This window comes from Phallusia mammillata, chromosome 5, assembly GCF_965637545.1.
Source record: "Phallusia mammillata chromosome 5, kaPhaMamm4.hap1.1, whole genome shotgun sequence".
NCBI lineage: Eukaryota > Metazoa > Chordata > Ascidiacea > Phlebobranchia > Ascidiidae > Phallusia > Phallusia mammillata.
Genome location: NC_137256.1, coordinates 12,880,020 through 12,901,527, shown reverse-complemented (window position 1 = coordinate 12,901,527; position 21,508 = coordinate 12,880,020). Strand labels below are relative to the sequence as shown.

General features: G+C 40.1%; 1 protein-coding gene across 2 annotated transcripts; it reads right to left on the bottom strand.

Annotated features, from left to right (window-relative positions):
- Positions 1-879: 879 nt before the first annotated feature.
- LOC145228825 (fibronectin type-III domain-containing protein 3A-like) lies at positions 880-21,437 on the bottom strand. Of its 2 annotated transcripts, none has more exons than XM_080094018.1 (22): positions 21,206-21,437; positions 17,792-17,867; positions 17,438-17,682; positions 16,926-17,007; positions 15,521-15,985; positions 14,912-14,961; positions 14,677-14,846; positions 14,551-14,610; positions 14,193-14,331; positions 13,365-13,543; positions 12,229-12,475; positions 11,830-11,968; positions 11,295-11,426; positions 10,569-10,727; positions 9,635-9,825; positions 9,298-9,411; positions 8,478-8,627; positions 6,422-6,777; positions 4,715-4,921; positions 4,281-4,447; positions 3,272-3,399; positions 880-2,900 (listed from the first exon to the last, which is right to left on the bottom strand). In XM_080094018.1, the coding sequence occupies exons 1-22, from the start codon at positions 21,338-21,340 to the stop codon at positions 2,436-2,438; spliced, it is 4,056 nt and encodes a 1,351-aa protein (XP_079950144.1). In that variant the 5' UTR covers positions 21,341-21,437; the 3' UTR covers positions 880-2,435. The 2 variants fall into 2 exon arrangements, with proteins under 2 accessions (XP_079950144.1, XP_079950143.1); XM_080094017.1 differs by lacking the exon at positions 21,206-21,437 and adding an exon at positions 18,178-18,412.
- Positions 21,438-21,508: the final 71 nt, after the last annotated feature.

Sequence of the window (21,508 nt, the reverse complement as noted above, 5' to 3'; positions counted from 1 at the left end):
ACTGGTCAAGTTTTAATCATTCTACAAACTTGCATTAAAAGAAAGTATGTTTTCGTCTTGTTATCAATCGCTTATGAGTTGTTCTTAACCTGGGTTCTTCATTGCCGACTTAAGGCTCTGGAAAAGGCCTTTTTAGTACAAATATTCAGCAAACGTTTATGCATGAGAAGACAAACTCTTTTGTGTATGTTGTAACGAACTTACCTTAGATACATTAGAATTACGTTAAATTAAACCTTCCAGTTGTTGTAGCAATTAAATTGGGTTTTCACTGTTAACTAAGTGAATCAAATTGCTCAAATGTACTGAAGAGGCAAGACATTTTCCTACAACCTTAACTAACAATCTCTAAGGAGGCGATAACCTAATGCATTAGACCAGATGTGCACAACCTTTTCGCTACTACGGCCGCATAGCAGATGCTTATTTCACCAATGGCTGCGAAGTGTGTGCTTGTTTATGTTTTAATACAACGCATGTAAAGAAATAGGTTTTTCTTATATGTCCCATCTTATGGCGTCTGAAAAGCCAAGGTACTAGCCTGTTTTACGCAGCAGTAGCGAATTTGTTTTATGTTAAGCTATTTATGCATGCTTTCAGTGCTGGATTAAGGGTCTGCTGGCCTGTAGGCACATTTTGTAAGTGACCCGAAAATCAGGGTTGCCAACTAAAAAAATAGAATTATCAGTGTTGGCAAATCATTGTCACAAAGATCGTTGTTGTAAAGTGGCCTGGTTTTTTGACTGGCCTGTAGGCACGTGCCTACTTTGCCTAATGGTTAATCCGGCACTGCATGCTTTAGTCAATTAAGACTTGAATACAATTGTTTCCTAACCCATTTTTCATTCTCAGTCACTTTAGAAACAGACACAACATAAGTGTGGTTTGCCTGCCATATATTTATATATTTTTATTGATACGTTATCAGTAGTAATATATCATAAAATGCACGTTGGCTAAGAAGCGAGTGGGGGCGAACAGCGGGGTGCGAGAACAGAACGACAAAGTCCATCCCTTGACACAAGTGACACACACCACCTAACAATGTACAATTTTGTGAAACTACAAGCAGGCGGAAATAGAACGGCAGACATAAAAAGATTTTGGCAGAAATACAAAGATTCTACTCGGTTTAGATCCTTAGAGGGCAAATGTTGCAATCAGAGAGTCTCTTATAAAGCTAATAAAGTTATTTTCCCACAATTGCGATGAAGCCCATATCTATATGCTTATCTATTGCACTCAGTGTATAATACAGATTTCCGTAACCAACATCTAGTCGCACACAAAAAGAGTCTATGACATTCTGGTGAAACCAGCACTAATCGGCACAGCAAGCACATCGAATGCCGCGCTACGAAGGATTTAACACTATAAAATGCTACTCAGCTGCAATAGGAAAATGAATGACAATCAGGCTACATTCCTGTAAAAACGACGGTGCACTGGGGTTACCATTGCACAAAGGTTAGAATGACCGAGCGTTAGTAACGAGACAGAAGCAAAGTTTTGGACGTGGTAAAAATCGTCGGTACATGCACGCTAGGGCAGGCCAGTGCAGTGAAATCTAAGAAAAGTACTTTATACAGTTGGCCCCGTGAGCGAATACGGAATACGACACCTTGCAGAAACGATAGAGCGCGTTTGGCGAGATTTCAAAGAGCTGGTGAAACAAAAGGCTGTGTTCATGTAGACACCGCGGAAAAGGTACAGATGAAAATACAAGCGCGCCCTGTATACGTTGTAGCACCTTAGGGGTCTGTATTGATAGCTAATACATGTACAGTGATACACATTTGACCCAATGAAAAAAGTTGTTACAGATGTGGTTATGCTGATATGAGAAGGGCAATAGGCACGCCCGAAAATAGTAACCAATAGCTAAGCGGTACAAGGCAAATGAACACACCCAAACAAATAACTCATGCACGACATTTGATAACAACTGCTTTTGAAAGCAAGTTATTAGCATTTGGTGGCAAAATACTGGGTTGGTCGGCTAGTGAGGAAAAGCAAAGCCAAGAGCTACAGAATGATTTACACGGATGGTGAAGGTACAATTGAGGCGCGATTTTGCACAAGTGGGATATAGGACGTTTTTTGTCCACTGTTAACACGTAAGGTTGAGTCCCGGCAAGATGACATACAGAAACAAAAATGCTTAAACAGGGAAAATAGCAATAGCGGTTCTTTGGAAACTGTCTAAAATAAAACTCTGAAACATACACACACCGGAATATATTAGTTTTTTAACGGGTCGCAGGCAAAAAAAAACACGTTCGCATCTTTAACAATCGTGAAATTCTCCCAAATACAACATATGGACCAAAAAAGGTAACATCTACCAACCGAGTTAAAATGGCCAGCGCATGTTCTGTTGAAGCGACAAACACAAGCAGGTAGGGCAAAACCACAAGACGAAAACAAAGCACGACCTATTTCACGACGTATATCTGCGCAGCAAAAGCCATGAATATTGCGAAGAGAAGGTACACCGCGAGCCAGATCGCCGATCGCTTGTTTTCCGATATCGACTCCGACGCAGCCACGACCGAAAATTCAGGCGGTTGTTGCTGAGGAGACGCTTCATCGGCTACTGTCACGTGTCGCTGGTCAACCGTAACGCTGCTATCGCTAACTGGGGCTTCCTCGGTGCGCGGCGTTAAACGCGGGGTAACTTCATCGCTTTGCTCGCCGGTCTGGGTGTGGAAAGTGCTAGCTGCGCTGAAGGTCGATTGCAGAAGCGTCACGCCCTGTTCCTGCTCCTCAGACTCATCTGTGTCAGTCGGTGTTTGCACGATACCGGCATGGTATTGACGCACCGCAGCGACGCGCAGTCGATATTCGGTGTCTGGAGTGAGACGGTCGAGCAGGTACCGGCTTCGATCGCAAGTTTGCTCCTGCTCATGCGAATATATGGTTAACAGTGCAGCGAGTTTTCACCGGCGAAATTGGTTTAGGAATGCAACTAAATTTGGGCATTTGAAGATGCAATAAAATAAAGTGCGTAAACTTAATAAAAGTTGGTTCTATGTTTTTGTCAGGCCACCATAATTAATGCTACATACTCAACGGTCATCTGTTACCGGGGGACTTTCATTGTGTAACAGAACTTTTTTGTGATTTACCTTTATCCGTTTAATTTAACACACGCCATTTATTTTTCTCTTTGAGTATCGAGTGATTACTATTTTATATCAACGAGCCACACCGCTATTATTATTCTTTGAAACAAAATACAATTTACTTCACACAATCAGCATCGACTTACCATTTTTGACTTCGGGTCGCTGAGGTTTTCCAGTGACAGCCGGTATTGAATCGTGTCGCCTTTAATAGAATCGACCTTCTGCCAGCTTATTTCACATGACGTGGGTTGAACGCTGCTCACTGATGGAGCTAAAAAAACAACAACAAAAATTCCATGGTCAAACGAAAATGTCAAAATATAAATTCACCTGAAAATTTCCCATTGTTAACACGATTAAAGCATGAGTTTTAACGTTATTGATCATATTAGCTAACACTAGTGATTCATTTAATTTTGAAACAAAATGTCTCAAGTCAACGCAATTATTTTAACCTATTGGAATGGGCGAGCAAACCTAAAACCATAGTAGCAAATTCTAGCTACAAAGGATCAAAATAATGGTGCAGTTTTTGATTTACTCTATTGTTATCTTGTATGTCGCACTAAAAGACTAAATCCCATCTGTGCACACACGGCATTTATGAAAATTACCAGAGACTTAAGAACGTAGCGTGTGACTTAGTATTGATTTCACAGTTCTGACATGACTTGCATATGGTTCAACATACATACATATGGAATTGTCGTGGATGGGCAATATCTAAACCTCCAACAGCCGCCATGCATACCGACGATAACTGTGCAAATTGTTAAAAGACTGATGATGCCATTATTAGGCGAAATATATATTCCTACTTTCTAATTTACTGACTGATTCTGTTGGCAGTTGAGACAGTCCTCTCAAATTTCGAGTACATACATATGGGTTCTAACAGTGTAGTAATTCGTACAACTACTGCGTTAACATGACCTTCCGACTTTAGACTCTAACTAAAGAGTTTACATATTCTGATAACATACCATGTCACCGAGTCACATCCTTATCGTAAAAATTTCAATGACCTGCGATCTTTGGTCGTTGTGACAAACGCAATATTTTCAAATCATCAACAACCAAGTGTAAGTTTTAAAAACAGTCGTGAAAAATGTATGATAGTCAACAAAAGTCGCGACTTCGCCTGAAATGTACCTTCCATGATTGGGGGCATCTGGACTGATGTTGTTGCTGCAAACTCTGCTGAGAATTGACCTTCACCTTCACTATTGCTTGCGTTAATACGGAAGCGGTATGTTGTGTCTTCGTTCAACCGATGGATTCGATGGGAGCAACTGGATCCTCGATACACAGTCACAAACCTTGACAAGTAGTTGAAATATGAAATGAATAGAAAAACATACACCGTGGTAAAGTGAAAATTTATGATTAGGGCCACAATGAGAGTGATAAAAGAAAGCCAACAAAAGCTAGTAATTTTCTACTGTAATTGGAAGTTGAAGATGTGTACGTAGTAACCATGCCATTGATTGCAGTTTAGGATAAAAGCGAATCAAAACACCTGTTGCACAACCTGTTTTTGCACCAACATTTCAGCCAGTGCTTCAATTCACCCATACATTCCTTACCTGCCGTTTTTATCACGCATCTGTAGCAGATATTGGATGCTATTAGTGAAACTGCTTTTGCCATCGCCCCATTTCAGCTTGAGCGAGTTAGAGGTGGTTTGAACGCACGACAGAGCAGGGGCATCGGGTGGTAAGGGCCGGGTCCGCAATTCTACTGCTTCGCTGAAACTTCCGCACCCGATGGAGTTTACCGCGCAAACCTTGATGCTGAAACGACAACAAAGTTGTTGACGCCAAATGTTTGGCAGTGAAAGCGAATACCACTAGAAGGGTGGCTTAGCACATATTGCCCTTGCATATACACTATAACCTATTTTAAAACATAAATATATTTCCTATGCTTATTTTGTATTGGGTCCCATATTAGCCATCGTCTTTAATAACTTCTGTCGTTTCTGCAGGCAAAAACTCATGGGTCCCCACACACGTAAAGTTGAAAATAATGCAATTCAAGAGATAACCATGAGAAAGTCGGGTGTTGTAAGGTAAAACACAGTGATCGGCACTGGGCTTAAATAATAATACTATGTAGAATACAAGCTATAAAATTAGATTCACCCCAGATATTGTTTGAAGTATGTCCTATTTAACGTTTTAAAAAACTGACCCATTTTAGGGGGCTAGTAGGGCAACTAATTGGGTTCGACACACAAACTAAAAAATATATAAAAACCACAATGACTCAATCAATAGTACTGCAAAATTTCAGCCAAATCCGCCAATGTTTAAAATTTCGACCACTAGAGGTGTTTTGATCAACAACCGTTAATGTTTCTGACGTCATAGGGCTGTTAACAACCCCCTAACTGCCATGGCGCAAAAACGACCACCAAGCAACCCAACAACGAGCAACATACAACTGGTTGCCCTTGTAACACTATTGCTCAAAAGAAATCTTTCGTTTGTAGTGACCAGTAACATACAAATTCGTTTTACACTTTAGGGGCTTGTGGGGTAAATGTTAGGACTACAGGGTTGAACGCAACAATCGACACCTATAAATGGCATACTATACAAGAAATCTAAATTTCAGCCAATTCTGACACTGTTTAAAAACTCACCCATTTTAGGCTAGCGGGGTAAATACTGGGGTTATCAACAAAAACAAAGTGGGATGCACATCTACATAACTACATCTACCACTTGTGTAAATTTCAGCCAAATCCATCAAACATTTGATGGAAAAACGAGTCGGACAAACTTCGGGGGAAAAATACCCATTTTAGGGGGCTAGCGGGGTAAATACTGGGGTTATCAACAAAAACAAAGTGGGATGCACATCTACATAACTACATCTACCATCTGTGTAAATTTCATCCAAATCCATCAAACATTTGATGGAAAAACGAGTCGGACAAACTTTGGGGAGAAAAAAAAAATGAAATAAAAAAAACATAAAAAAAAGAAATAAAAAAACACAATTTGAGTAAAATCAATAAAAAAAGGAAAGGGGGCCCATAATAATGTGGAAACGCAAACGCGTATTTTGAGATTTGAAAGGCAGGTGCGGCTGAGGGAGTGGAAAAGGGCATTATTGAAATGCCACACATCTGAATTTTGCTTTAAAAAGACTCGGTCAAGTTTGCCTAATGCGACATATGTTTAAATGTAGAAACACAAACCCTAAAAACAAAGTAATCCATACACTTATTAACGTACCACTACTGGATGACCCACCCAAAACACCAACTCGATTTTACTTATTACCTATATTGTGTGTCGGGTTTCAAATCGTCAAAGCAGTAAACAGTGGCATCTGGCTCAACTTCATACACGTGATCACTGACTTTTGATTCGGTGCCATCGACCACATCTTTTCGCTGGCCACGTGGGCGTTGCTCAGCAACATGGATTTTATAACTCGTTATTTCACACCCATTATCGTGGGGCGCGTCCCACTGGATTGCAGAACCGGTCTGGCTGCTCATACTGCCGCAAATTTCGTCATCGTCGGTGGTTTCTGTGACCGTCTGTCGCAAGTTTATCACGCGTTGGGGGCATGACGGGAGCGTGGTCACGGAACCAACGTCAGACACGGCTCCTTGACCCACGCTGTTCACAGCCTGCAAAACGAAAAAGAAAACAGTAAACGCACAGAGAACTCCGTGGGTTTGTTAAAACTGTCACAAAGAAAGAACTATGTTGTCGCAAAAAACAACAATAACCATTTAGCTCCAAAAGCGTAAAAACAAGAATACACAAAAAATAAAATTTCACATTTCGGGGCCTGTGGGTAAACCGCTGGGTCATTCGGAATTAAACTTTGGGAGGATCGACTTTGTAAGTTTAAAGCCTTCTTTATTGACCAAACGTTTGGAACAAACCAGTACAAGAAAAAAAATCGGACAAAAGTATATGTGGGAGGACCCACAATTAAACATCAGGCATCTGCTATAAGTTCAAGAAATTGTAAATTGCTTACTGTTCCAGATGCCCAAACAGCAAATTTTATTTGTTCAATCCCGCATTTTTAGGGTGTGTCAGGTGCAATTCCAACAATAATGATTTAGGCAACGCCCATAAACTTATGTAAACTTCATGGCAAACCGGGCTACACGGGCCTTTTATCTTGCCAGTATGTATAGCTGAAACAACACTTTGTGGTCTTGACACAACTACTGGTATAAAACAGCAAACCAATGTTATTTTTAGAAACCATTGAGCTGTGAACATTGAAACGAATCAACCTAACATGTTTATTCAAAGGACCGCAAATGCTATTAGGGGAATGACGCCAAGCAATATAATGAGGTCAACAAACACACAGAAACTTCGTAAATGCTAATGGGCAACTATTTATACGTTTTAAGCAGTCGCTCAGACCCATACATGCAAAATTTGTATTTGCAATATATTACACACAAATCAGCCACCAATCCGACGTATCACTTTTTCCAGCTGGCAAAAATGTGGCAATACGGAAATTGATTTGATTCCGTGAACAAAAGCATCACGGCGCCTGTGAATTTCTGCCAACACTAGCGCTGACAAAGCAACTTGATACAGCGGAAAAACCGGATCGGCTCCCACCGAAAGAGAAACGTTAATAAATTTACATTCATGTTGGAAGTGGCGTTTTGCATGTGCTTTGAGCGCAGCAGCTAAATAGTTTAGCGCTCGTTATGATATTTAAGTGACCTGATCTTTACGTCACATGACGATGCAAAAAGGTCGCATAAAAAGTTAACAGCGACATATTTGGCAGCGTTTAATGACCCACATCTAAGCATGTCGTTGGTTTCGTTATGGTACTGCTAAATTTATAAAGCAACTGTTTTGTGTACTCAAAGCTCACGCTTGAAAGCACAGGTTGCCACCAATACCCAGTAATTGTTATTATTGATGCGCGTATACAGCATAGTGTTGGTATTCGTGCATAACCTTTACAGAACGGCGTTCAAAAATCGCCAGCTTGCACAGTTTTCCGACAGTTTTGCATTTTACAGCTAAAGCAAAGCAGCCGCAGAGGAAACCAGCAACTACTTTCGCGCATGGAAAACAACTCAAAGACAAAAGAATACCAGAACACCCACCGTTGCTAATGGCAATAGCCTATGAATCATCATCTAATAATCTTGTATCACCCAAACAAAACAGTTTTCAAATCATCCGAAATTGATTACCATTTGGCCCAAAAATGGCATCGTTCTTTATGACTAGCTACTAATCCGCAAACATTGTGTCTGTAATCCGAGCTATTGTATCCCAAACGGTCTACTTCAGAAGCAATATTTCAGTAATAGCTGGAGTGAGTCATTCCTACCTGAACAGTGAACAAGTATATAGTGTTTGGTGTGAGGCAATGCAAGTGGTGGGAAAGCACAGGACCAACAGTGACAACCGACATTGAACTTTCAGCAGAACCCCATTGGACTCTGTATCCGATGATTTCAGCTCCGTTGTCGGTCGGACTCTGAAAGCAGAATGTCAGACAACATTAATCGTGCCTTGGTGCCTGACTCAACAGCGCGGGGTGGAATGGCATTTGTGACGCAATAGGCTAATGTAATATCGCGAATTTCGAGTGTACTGTATGGAACATTAGAGAAAAGGCCGCTGGCTGCTGATGAGGCAAAATGAAAAACGAGCCGAATTACGTCTGTAATGTGGTCCGCTTATAGAAGATAAACCCTTATATTTGACGTCATCCGCACACGTTCTGTAAATGATTGTAAAAGGCCGAGTGAAATTCATCAGCGGTTGACTTGGCAACCAATTTAGGCGATTCTAATAATCGCACACACTGGCAGGTGTTTGGTCAGCTGGCCTTTTCAGATCCAGGTGCACATTTCATTTGCTTTTAAGGATATTTTTTATTCTATAAAGCTGTGTTATTCGAAGTGTTCATTATATTACTTTCGGGACAAATAAGGTTAACACCTTATGTGGATGATGTATTTACAGGGTGTGTATTATTTCTGACAATCCGAATGCGCTGAATTCCACAGCGGTCTGTAATATACCGACGTATTTGCCCAAGGGCTTGGCTTTAGTTTGTATAATATCCTCTGGAAAAGCCGATTTACAGAAACCGGCATGTCCATATATCGCCTAAACACGAATGTGGTGTTACATGTACGTACCTGCCATTGTATGTGCACCGATGTGGCTGAAAGTACGGTGGCAACAGGAAGATCAACTTTTTCAGGAGTACCAGCGCTGGTTACCGCCAAAAGAGGCTCCGACCATGGACCGATCTGCAAAGGCGAGCAGACGTGTTTTTGTTGGCCTCAATATTCGGGAGACAGCAAGCAGACGTAAAGCCAGTGGATTGTCGCTTAGCCAGACAGTCGGGGCGCAGTCGCTTGAACAACATACTAATAACGCAAGTGAGGACGTATCCAGACCATGAGGTCGCGCAAAAACAAACACAGCCGCTTTGAAGTATAGAAAAGAATGTTGACCAAGCCGTGTACCTACCCCAACTTTGTTTATCGGGCGCACTTGAAAATCATACTGGGTGCCGGGCCTCAGACCTCCAACTGTGCATTCGCGTTCAGCGCCCTTGTACGCGATGACCGGTGCCGTCCCCTCGACTGTCGGATCGCCGCTGGGCTTACAGCTGACTTCGTAATGAGAGACGCTCGTACCACCGGCGTATTGTGGAGAATCTGCGAGATACAGTAATGCATGACAACATTATGCACACTCAACTGATGCTAAAAACAGATTTCCGGGAAAAGATGGCTACATTAAAACTCCGTTTTCACGCCAGTTGAACGCGATATTTTATTGGTATTGTTGTCAAAAATATTTCAGAAGGTTAAAATGTACGTGGACCGCTTTAAATTTTTGCACAAAAGGCATTTAAAAAAAATACATAGTAATCGGTGCGTATACGATCGAAAGTAATAAAAAAGTGTTATACTGCAAGAAAACTGATGAGGGAAAATGTAATAAGAAGTTCAACTTGAGACCGAAAAAGGCACAGCGAATGTCACCGACATCCGAGGCTAGCAGACATCTGCACAGCATGTGTCACACAGTGAGTTGCCGCCAGACAGAGCGGAAGCACAAATCAGCCACCGACAAGTGCGCAAGTAAACACGCCCTATCTCGAGCCTGAATTCCTGTGGCTTGCAGTATGTCGCTGCCAAAACAGGTTTGAGGCCAAAGGTTCGCGACAATTAGGCGGGTGTTATTTTTTTTACACTTAAAGCAGTTTTACTAAGCGCTATGTGTAGTAAATTGTAGAGGTTAAAATTCCGTTAACACGTAAAATAGATCAGTTAACCTTTCTCTACACATCATTGCTGCACTCTATGCCACAAATCTTGTCAGCAAACAGCGTGCAAGTCGTACAAGTTACTGTGGATCGTTAATAGTTTAAACAAAGCGAATTTTCTCTACTCACCCCACTTAACAGTGAGACATGTTGGTTTTGGACGTAGCGCGATCATCGGGGCGTCACAGGCACCTGAGATAACTGGCGGCGTCGTTACCATGGCAACTTCGGAAGGAAGGCTCGCTCCGCCCGCTGTTGAGCAGAAGACGCGAAGTCTATAGGTGTGACCTGAAACAAACACGGTCGTGAACCCGAGAAACTAGTAGCCTCGGAAAATTAATTTCGGTTCGCGTGTCCAAAAACGCTTGGGTTTGCACGTGATTGAGTCACGAAGTCAGTTGTGAGCGTAGTGTTTGACGCAGAAAGCGAAAAGATTCTGGCAGATCTCTATGCTCATATAATGCGCGACTTATACAGTCACACATCCAATATAAGTGGTCTCGTTATTTCGAGCGTTTACAAGCGGTTAGATTCGATGCCTTCTATGCAATTTGTGGGCTATGGCAGTGGTCGGCAACCGCCGGTCCGCGGCCCGGTACCGGTCCGCGAGGAGTTTGTTACCGGGCCGTATACGTTTTCAGGTCAGGTGCTTCGAAACATTTTGCCCGTGCTTTCCAGGGATGATAACCTAATTTATGCTTTTTTAACCTGACTATTTGTAGTATTTTTGAAGGCCGGTCCGCGATAAAATTTCAGTTTCAAAAACGGTCCGCAGTGTAAAAAAGGTTGCCGACCCCTGGGCTATGGCATCCGTACAGAAAGGGGCATTTTACAAGCACATTATATTTGGTTTACCTGGTTCGAGGTCTTCCACAAGACATTCCTGGTCAGCTCCAGTGTAAATTACTTTCATTGGACGATTTCGCTCACGTGACATTTCCATGGTGTAAAATTGAACATCTGATCCACCATCGTCGTTGGGGGCATCTGTACAAAGCATATACGTGTTACACGCATGGACCATAACTGCTAGTGTTCCTTTTGCCCAAGAACGTTGAATGTTGAGAGCTCGGGACACTGCTTCGTATCACACAATATAAAAATGGTGAAGCTACCATCGGCGCATATCCAAGTGCGACTATTGACTGCCGCGGAAAAGTGTCTTGAAATTATATTTCAAAATGTAAAATTTCAATATTGCTTGTCATAATTTATAAATAATCCAGATTTAAATTGACAATATAAAAAATAGTCATAACTGATAATGGAAGACAAAACCGTAAAATACAAAACTAGTTAAAGCCAGAAGTGGTACTTGAAAAAAGTAATGCGTTAATTTGGACTATGTGTCAAGAGCAGAATCAATGTGTTAAGTTTTGCACAGACTTACCCCAGGTTAGCTTAAAGAATTTGGCGTGAACGATGCCTTTGACTTTGGGTTTGCCTGGTGCTTGAGGTTTGTCTGGGCAAGTGAGAAAAGATACCACGCTGCTCCACTTACCCTTGCCTTCGTTGTTGTGGCAACACAACTAAAATGCGAAAAAAGTGGTTACAAAAACATCAATGTGCAAAAACATTAGTGCTGTTTTGTCCCATAAACCAAACACAATGTTGTATTATAGTTGGTTCTGAGGCAACAAAACTTGGCCAACGTTTTTTCGTGTTTTTCACATCTAAAAAAAGAAAATCTGGCCAGTAATCTCTAAGACAACGACTAGAGAAATGGCGTCACTGAACAAAATTGTGCCAAAGGTCAAAAAACATGGTTTGTATTTTACAGGGGGCTTACCCGGAATCGGTAGTGGTAACTCCGGCGTAAATTCTTGACAGTAAACTTTGTATCGAGGCCATTATAGATTGGTCGGAATCCGTAACCTGCGGACTCATCCATTTCAAGGGTAAACGAAGTGACGTCACCGCTTGCGCGTAACCACTGCAGTGATAAGCTTTTCACAGTAGCCTTTACAAGTCTGGGAGCTTCGGGGCTGGTAGGAACAGTTCCCGCGGTCTGATAACAAACTTCCGTACTCCAGCCACTGGCAAATGAAAATAGAACGGCGCACGTCGTTAAAAGCACTTCTGGCAAATGTCAACCCGGCACCTCCAGTGGTGCAAGTGGAGCTACTGTTAGGCAAAGTCAATCGACGGAGGCAATCAATGCTCGATGCTTGACGCCTGACACGTGACATATGATCATTCATTTTGAGCAGTGACAAACCAAGAACTACTTCTCTACCATTGGTTACCAACGGGGAGACTTTAGGGAGGGAATTTGACTTGAATAGTCGCATCAAGTTCAGTCTCTTTACACTAACAAAGTAACTGTTACCATGTACATTTTTACACTGCTTATTGTGATATCTTGAATAAACCAGAAATACCACAATAATTTTATGCTATTCAATATTTATATGTTGCATTGATGTTACGATCCACAGTTGAAAGTATAACAATTCCGAATACCTTTTTAGAATTAATTTTGATACAAATGTGGTTTAGAACAGTTGTCATTGTACTTAATCATACAACCTTGGTTGGGTGTGATGTGGGCCAAAACAAACTGTTTTCTTAAAAGCAGCTCAGAATCAGACATATAAAGTCAACCCTAAAGGATGTTTGTTCAACTAATTTGCAACAAGGTATGAACAAAATGTTTTAAATCTTTAGATAGTATCAAAAAATGTTGGGAACCACTAATCTAGAGTCTTAGGACTTTGCCACTAGCATCTAAATTTTGCTACACCAGACAAGTCTTTTGCAGAATTGGTCATTTATAATGCAGACTTACAGTTCATAAAAGCAACGAATTAACCAAAGCAGCCTTTCAATATTTTGTTACAAAAGGGCAGGCTTTTGCATTTATCAACAATTATAATATTAAATATCTGCATAATTTTTAACGACGTAAACTACACACAAATCTACCTTGTTCCAATCTTGTTTTCTGCTGCAAGTCGAAATTTGTAAGAATGTGCAGGAGATAGTTTTGTTACTTTGTACTGCTTTTGTGAACTGCTAAACAGAAGTTGAAAGCCACTGCCATGATTTCCTTCATCCCATTCCAAATGATATTTGACAATTTTTTCACCATTATCAGCAGGTGCCTGAATTTGCATTGCCGTGTAAGAACACAATACCTCACAGTTATATTACTACCATTAAAAATAGATTGATTGTTAAACTGGAAACAATGCTGTTTGAAAATCAATTGTTTTGGTTTTTGTGGTATGCAGTCATTTGTTTACACAAACATTATGGTAAACAGTATTATGGTAAACAGCAAGTTTTGTTGTGATTTTTTTTGCCAACAAAAAATATAAGTTTTTTTTTTGCTTTCGTATGTTTATCCCCTGAAGTTGGACAAACATGTAACAAAACCATTCAGCAGTTGATAAAAACTAAATATAAAGCTTTCAAGTTTCAAATGACGTACAAAACATCCAGTTAGGAAGTACTTGCACAGCAATGTTCATTTCCTGCCACAATCTTAAGTGACACAAATGCATGCTCTGTAATCAAAGCTTGGCCAATAACATTAAGGAAGCCAACATGGTGGCAGAAAAACCAAGTTTGGTCACCAACAATTTGTTCAGTTTTACTTGAATAGCGGAGGAGCACTGCCCACTACGTAAAAGTGGGTTGAGTCATGGGGCAAACAACTAATACGGTGTTGCTATGGAGAGCTATGTGTTAAAAACTCAAGGGGATTTCTAAATAAATTCATAGCTAGCATGATATAACATACTGACTCACCACCCATTTTAATAGAATGTTATTTTTTGTCCGACTTGAAAGTTTTGGAGGGGCAGGTGTATCGGGTTCACAACTGGGTGTATGGAATGTCAACAACTCTGATGGCTGACCTTTATGTGCATCACACATAGCAAGCACCCTGGCAGAATACATGCAGTTTTGAAACAGAGTAAGCATATGCTATCAATGGCATCAATTGACAGAAGCTAGGTAGGAAATTGTCTGTTATACCATGGGTACAACGAACACATCAGTAATCAATTATATATCACAGTGCAATAAGATACAATCCTTCCACCAATTGTAAAGTTTTGACACATCACACATTAAAACAAAGCAAATTGTACATAGTGCTTACTTGGCACAATAGTCTGTTGCAGGCCGTAAGTCTGTCAACTGGTAGAATCTATTTAGCCCACTAAAAATATAAAATTTGTATGTAACAAAATGTTTTAACAACCATGTAAACGATAGAAAAACTAACCTATAAACAACTTCAAATTTGCCTGGACTCTTTTTTTGACATGACAGCATCAGCTCAAAGTTAATGACCTTGGAGTCAAGTGAGTTTTGTAATTCATCTGTCACATTTCGACTTTGAGTAGTAAGTTGAGGCCAAACCAGGTGGACCTTTCTTGGTTTAAGATCCAAAACCTAAACAAAATCCATATCAACTGAATCATTGACACTTAGGAATATAGCATTTTGTGTGTTCTTACCGTAGGTTTAGATATGCTGCTTAGGAGGTCAGAGAGTGTTGAACAGCCACCTATAACAATAATTATCATTTATTTTACACTGTTGATGCAGAAAAGATGAGTTTTGGTCTGAAGTAGCCAGACATTTGTCAATGAGCAATACATCATTATCACACACATTACATAAGCCAGCCTTGGTGGCTTTAAAAGGCATCTTGGGTCCAAATGCCACTTTACTTGACCCCTTTGTTTGGAAAGAAATATGTCTGGAATTCAGACAAGCAACTTGGTTTCCCTTACACAAGACCTAATCCAAAATTATTTTTTTATTTAACATGATAAAACAGTGTGGTGTGTTATGAAAAATGGCCACAATGTTTGTTTTGTATCATTAACAAAGCAAAATGTACTGAAGGTTTCAGTCTGAAGGGTCAGCATTTTACTATAGCGCACCTATGTATGAAGCCTACATGAGTTACAAACATATAATAGTGTCGGCTCTTAAAATCCTTCTAAAATTTCACATTACAACCAATGTTGTACTGATTTAAAGCACACTTTATGTAAAACACTACGGTAGTATATTAACCTGGTAGACAATAAAATTCAGGTGTAAATTGTATGTCTTACCTTCAGATTGACTTGTTCCTTTGACATCATTGGAAGTTTGGTGATCATTTTCAGCCAGTTTTACCCTATCCGTAATAAGTTGCATGTTCTTCGGAAAAACAGGAAAAGTTTGTCGATTTGGTATAGTAAAATGAGCTATATGGTGCTGGCCAATGTGCTCTGGGCTCAAGTTAATAAAAGAAGTGTTTTGCGGATGTCCATTTGAGAATGGCATATTATGAGAGTCAGGACTTGCACTTTGGGATGGAACAAATGATGAAGAGGAAGAAGGTGAAGATGTAAGTGATGATGATGATTCAGGAGAGTTTTTGGGAGGTTGATTTCTTTGCTGTCTTTCTTGTAGTTTTTTTGACATCCTTTCAGCCGTTGAAAGGCTATTGGGCAGAGGTGAGCCAGAATGCATAGGTGGGTTGTTTATGGAATGTGTACTATTGTTGGGCGAGCTCAAGGAAGAATCTGACAGACCTAAATGACAAAGGTACACCTATAAGCAGCTGTTTTTACATATATAACAAAACCTGTAGTGCAAAATCAGTAATTTAAGGTCCTAGACTCCCTCAAAAACACTTTTTAGCTTAACAAAACAATGTGTAACTGAAACAGAATGTAACACCTTTATCATTTACTTATACCCCATGAAAGCCACTGACAAAACGCACCATTGGTGTATCACAGGCAGTTCTCTGATGACTGTTTTAGTTCTAACTGAATAACCATGTCAACTTTATTGCATTTGAGTTACCTGATAACTTTTTAATCCTGTTAGTTGTACAACTGATCAGTTTACACAAACCACTTTATGAAGATTATAATCTTGAATAATTATTCAATTTCTGAAACTGCCCAACACACACAGCTGATTAAGAATCTTTTGACTAAGCTAACAAGGCTACGTGTACCAATCCAATGCTCCACTGAACATTATGAAAGCACTTCAACAAAACCCTTCACAAGTGTAACACGCACACATCATTCATTCACATTCATGACCACATCATAACAAACACTTTATTCAGTATAAAACTGTAACTTAGCTAGTCAGTAAGCGTTCTTTATTCTAGTTGAATACATACTAGGGTCTCCATTTTCATCTTTGTACATATTGACTTGCACACCAACTGTGGTGTTCTGTTCACTTCTGTGTTTACAGTAGGAAAAAGGGGCAGCATTGTCTAAACTTTGAACGAACTCGTCACTGTCATTGGATATGCTAAAGACTAGATCAGGGTACATTTCTGCTTGTTGTATGATACACAGACTGTCTGCAATAGTTCCACACTGGAGACACACTGGCTGCTCTGGGTTGAAACTCTTGACTAAAACACACACACAGGTAAATTTAATTTGCAACCCAAGTTAATTATTAGTTTTGCTAAGTATGTCAACATGCTGCATTTTTTCATACCAGTTGGATGATTTTCATCTGGAAAATACGCTGCAATAGGGGGTGCAAACTGCATACTTCCATCTGGCCGAGAAGGAATCATCTAAGGCAGAGGAGATAGATGAAAATAAAAATTAGAAACTATCAAAACTTTTCCAATACTGATTAGTTTGTTTAAGGGTTGAATAAAGGCACTATAAAAGTTACAAACTCAAAGTTTTTACAGACTACAAGTGTTTTCCACAAAAATTGTGTGCTTTATATTCGATCAATGAATCAAGATGTGGTGAGACATACACTAAAATAAACATGAGGACAGGGGTGGTCGAGGAAAAGCACCATCTGCTCGAGTGCTTGTTATTCAAATTTCTTGTAGATTTAACAATTTTGTTTTAGGTTTACCAATGGCCTACAAAGATTCTATTGCAAAGATGTGTTGACAAAATTTTTACACCAATGCTTAACACAAAAGTTTATCACACCCATGAACAAGAATTGATGGTTTGTGTTAAGCAAGCACTAACTGTACTTACAGAATGTTGAAATATTGCAGGTTGAACAGGTGACTGAATGAAACTGTGGAAGGGAAGGTGAGGTTGATGGTAGGCATGGTGGGCTAGTATGGTATTTGGGGAATCCAAACCAGGAGTGCTGGTGCTTGGCAATACAACAACCTTTCGAACACCATTTTCTTCAATCACTTGGGAAATATAACCGGGTGGAACATTGATAGTGGGTATGGCTCCATTGTTAAATACCATTGGCACTTGGGCTGGGCCTAGGAAAAAATATAATCCAAGATAAAAACTCTGATGTTGGTGTAAAACATTGCATTTAATTACGACAAGCTGCTGGTATAACATAGGTTGACCATGCAACACTTTTACCTGGAATGCTCCTGTATGAGCCATCATCTTGTATTGTGAAGGTCTCACCTGGGTTGACTTGTACAAGTATCACATTCTAAAAAAGAAGCATATAACATTCATAATCACAAAACGGTGTCACAAACAAAAATAAATATTGGATAGTGTGTTCAACTGGACAAACTTTTTTCTCTGCAAGAATTCTTTAACAAACTTCAACTTATGCCAATATAGGTTTAACTGATAAAACACCGCTATAAATATTTCTACCAGGTGTGAAATTTTAAATGAAGATATGCTAAATATTTGCAAAAAAATTATATAGCGCAAAAATTGAATAGTTCATGATATATAATGTAGCAAACACAATTTGTCCCCTAAAATTTAAGAGCAAAATTAGTTATTACCGGCTGTGGTGGAATATGCATTTGCATCCCATTAACCCCTGGAATGAAATGTTCATGCATTGTCTGGGGCCCCTTAAAGTCATCCAAGTAGTCCAGGTGTGGTTCATTATACAAAGCAGTGTCTTGTGGTAAAAACACCATCATGATAACTTATCAAAGTTTAAACACCAACACAACATACAGTTTTTTCTAACAACAACATAACTTTCCTATTTTTAAAACAAAAATCAATTTAACATGAACCTTTGTTCTGTAAAAAAATTTTTTCAACAAATTTTTTTTTCTTAAATCCTTTTTCAATACATCATCAACAAAATATTTTTCTTTAAAATGTAAATTTTACAATTTCCATCACCTAAAACTGCACAAATAAAACACACGAGCTAAGGCATACTGCGAAAACGGGACCGAAATCATCGCACATTACCGCGTTACGTGGCAATTGCGTGTCTTGCTAAAAGTACCTGATTCTGAGCCAAAAAGAAACCGCAATATATTTTCTCACCCATTCGCTATCTGACTACAGTCGATGTCACATGGGACAACTCTTCTCCGTGTGTTGGTATCAGATCGTAACTCGCAAAATGCCTACTTGTTGCCTTTATTAAAGCCCTTCAAGTTCTCGACGTCTACGGCGAGAAACACAAAAACAGGAACTGGCACTTGGCAAAGACGGCCAGACGCTTTAGCGATGTAGGAAAAGCCCGCCCGTCGAGAATTCTAGGCTCTGCTCTGAGGCACATTGATAAACAGCTTTTAGGCGTACCAGCGAGTGTCTTGCGAAATTCAAGCGCATCAGCCTCGCCGCTACGAAAAATCTGGGAACCACAACACTGCAAAATACCAACGGGACGCTCTGTACTGTGCGCTCGGAATGAACAGTCACTATGAGCCGAATACCATACACAACACACCGGAAACGATTGGACGGTTCCATTCAAATCACAGTACTGTGTGGAGGATTGATCAAACTAACACGTGTACAAATCACGCTGAAACGACCAGTGTCACTCGCGGTGCGCAAGACCTTTATACCAATGCATTGCAATTGGACACTGAGTTTGGTACAAAAACCTGCCGCTGCGAAACACTGTTCATGTGTGAACGGATGAACTGTGTGACGTGTGACCTAGATTTGACAGAGCATGCAGGTAAACGCCAGTGCAGTGGCTCTGAGTCTCGTTCCGCCTTACAAGTGACTGCCACGACCTTACCGCCCGGTATGTGTATGATATAAAAACATCTTGTTCAGGCTATAGTCATTCCAAAAAGTTTGTTGAAGAAATTACCATGTCCTCGAACAGAGATATTTAAAATATATCACAAAATTATCTGATATATGTAAACGAGGCTACTAAACGGAATCACACCGAACAGGTCACGAGTTACCAAATGTCCATAAATGCAATGAATTTAGAAGCGAAAGCGCCGCTAGACATGACCAGACAGGATAGAAACGTGACTGGCAAGAGTTCAAGACCACCGGGACGGGGCAATGCAGAATTGTGATGGAAAATATGCATCTTGTGAACAGTTTGCATTTGAATACATTTTACCCAGGTTTGCCGATTACGAGTTTGACGCAAAAGATGCCCTCGCACTTTATCTGTTAGTTTGGCAAATGAAAATTCTGTGCGCAAGGCGAAGCTACCAGGCTCATGAAAAATTGAACCGATTCATGTTGGAAGCGCATTTACGTCATACGGCGCGAAGTGCGACACTTAAAATGCAACCGACCTCGCACGAACCAACAATCGATGCATGCAAAGCTAGAGTGGATTTCTCATTTTTTTACCCATATTGCTGCATTCCATACCGTTACCAGACAAATGGTTAGGTGTTGAAAATCCCCCCCAAAAAATCTGAAAGTGATGTACTGGCTTAGGTACAGTATTCTTACGACGACAAAATACCTTTATTTCAGTCTTTACGCCGACAATTCAATGAAACACCGGAGGCAAAGAAATTTATTTCAACAACATGCAAAGTGCCGTCATGTTCTTTAAATCGAGCTATTTACTGTACAGCTGTAGCCTTCGGCACTCGGCGGTCTCTCTGTCCGCATTTTGGATAAACGTCACAAAAAAACTATCTACTGCACAGACAAACATAACATTTTTTACAGAGACCTTCGTTAAGTTTTAGACACACACCGTAAGTACAAGTAATACGTCATCGAGTGTATAGAACCTAAACTGTTCAGAGATACTAACATCGTAAAAAATCCTTGTATATGAACCATATTAAGTTTTAGTTTTAAATCCCTCGCGTTAGCAATGATTTCTTTCTTTGATAACCCACTGAAAACAGCTGACTGAAACAACAGCCTCCTTTCACTAGGATTGCGGGTTTTTTCTTTTCTGATTTTTGCCAACCATAAAGTCGGAATGTTGGAGGCCCGGCTGCCCTGCACTTGTCCCTCTCGCCACAATGAATGAAACAACACAGAAAGCTAAGGGAGGAAGCACCGTTCGTCGTCTAAAAGAGTCTGTCTACCCACTTTGCCTAGCTAACCACTGAAGATGAGCGTGTCAACTTTGCAAGTAGGATCGACCTCACCGGAAACCGGGCGATCATTGGGTGCGAACGGGCGCCGTGAGACGAGAACACAGATGTACCATTGACCATTGTTTACCGTTGGTAGCCTTGTATCGATTGGGGCATGTGCGCAGTCATGCAATATGTACGTTTGTAGGGAGGTGTTTGACCGACAAATGCAGAACGTTATCCTAAACAGTTTTACAATTTACTATCTAAACTTTGAAGTCCAAATCATCAATTGGAAGTGTTAAATATGTCCAATCAATACCGATATCTATTTTAGTCCTTATTGTACTAAAGTGTTGCAAAAATGCTAAAAAATGCATTACCTGCAGGCTGCAGGGGAAATTATAAAAATCATGCAAATGTACTTAAAATGTATGATGTTGTTTCATCTTTTATTAACTTTTACTAAATTAACACAAGTATGCTATTACATAGTATGTCTGTTGCTGGAATGTTTTTTTATCATTTATGCTATATTTACCTCAGATGATGGATTTTCTCTATCATATACACGTTCATTTGTGTGGCACAATCCTTCAGAGCGCTGCAGGTGGTGATCATATTCAGGTGTTCTATTAGTTGCTACATTGCTATTTTCCATTGTTGGCACAGGCATATTGCAATCAAGAGCATGGAGTAAGCCACAAGGGCTGTAGTCTTTTCAGCACACAAACATTCAAAGAAGCTATTGTCTAATAAATTTTGAAAATATATCTTGTTTACTTGTTAGAAAAAGCATCATGCAATATTTCAATGTTCAACAATAGTTTGTCAACAAATAAAA

Coding starts and splice junctions, on each gene's coding strand:
- LOC145228825 (XM_080094017.1), bottom strand. CDS start 18,321: ATGATGGTGTTTTTACCACAAGACACTGCTTTGTATAATGAACCACAC. Junction 14,332..14,550: donor GCAACAGACTATTGTGCCAA/GTAAGCACTATG, acceptor GTATTCTGCCAG/GGTGCTTGCTATGTGTGATG. Junction 10,728..11,294: donor TGTGGAAGACCTCGAACCAG/GTAAACCAAATA, acceptor TGTTTGTTTCAG/GTCACACCTATAGACTTCGC.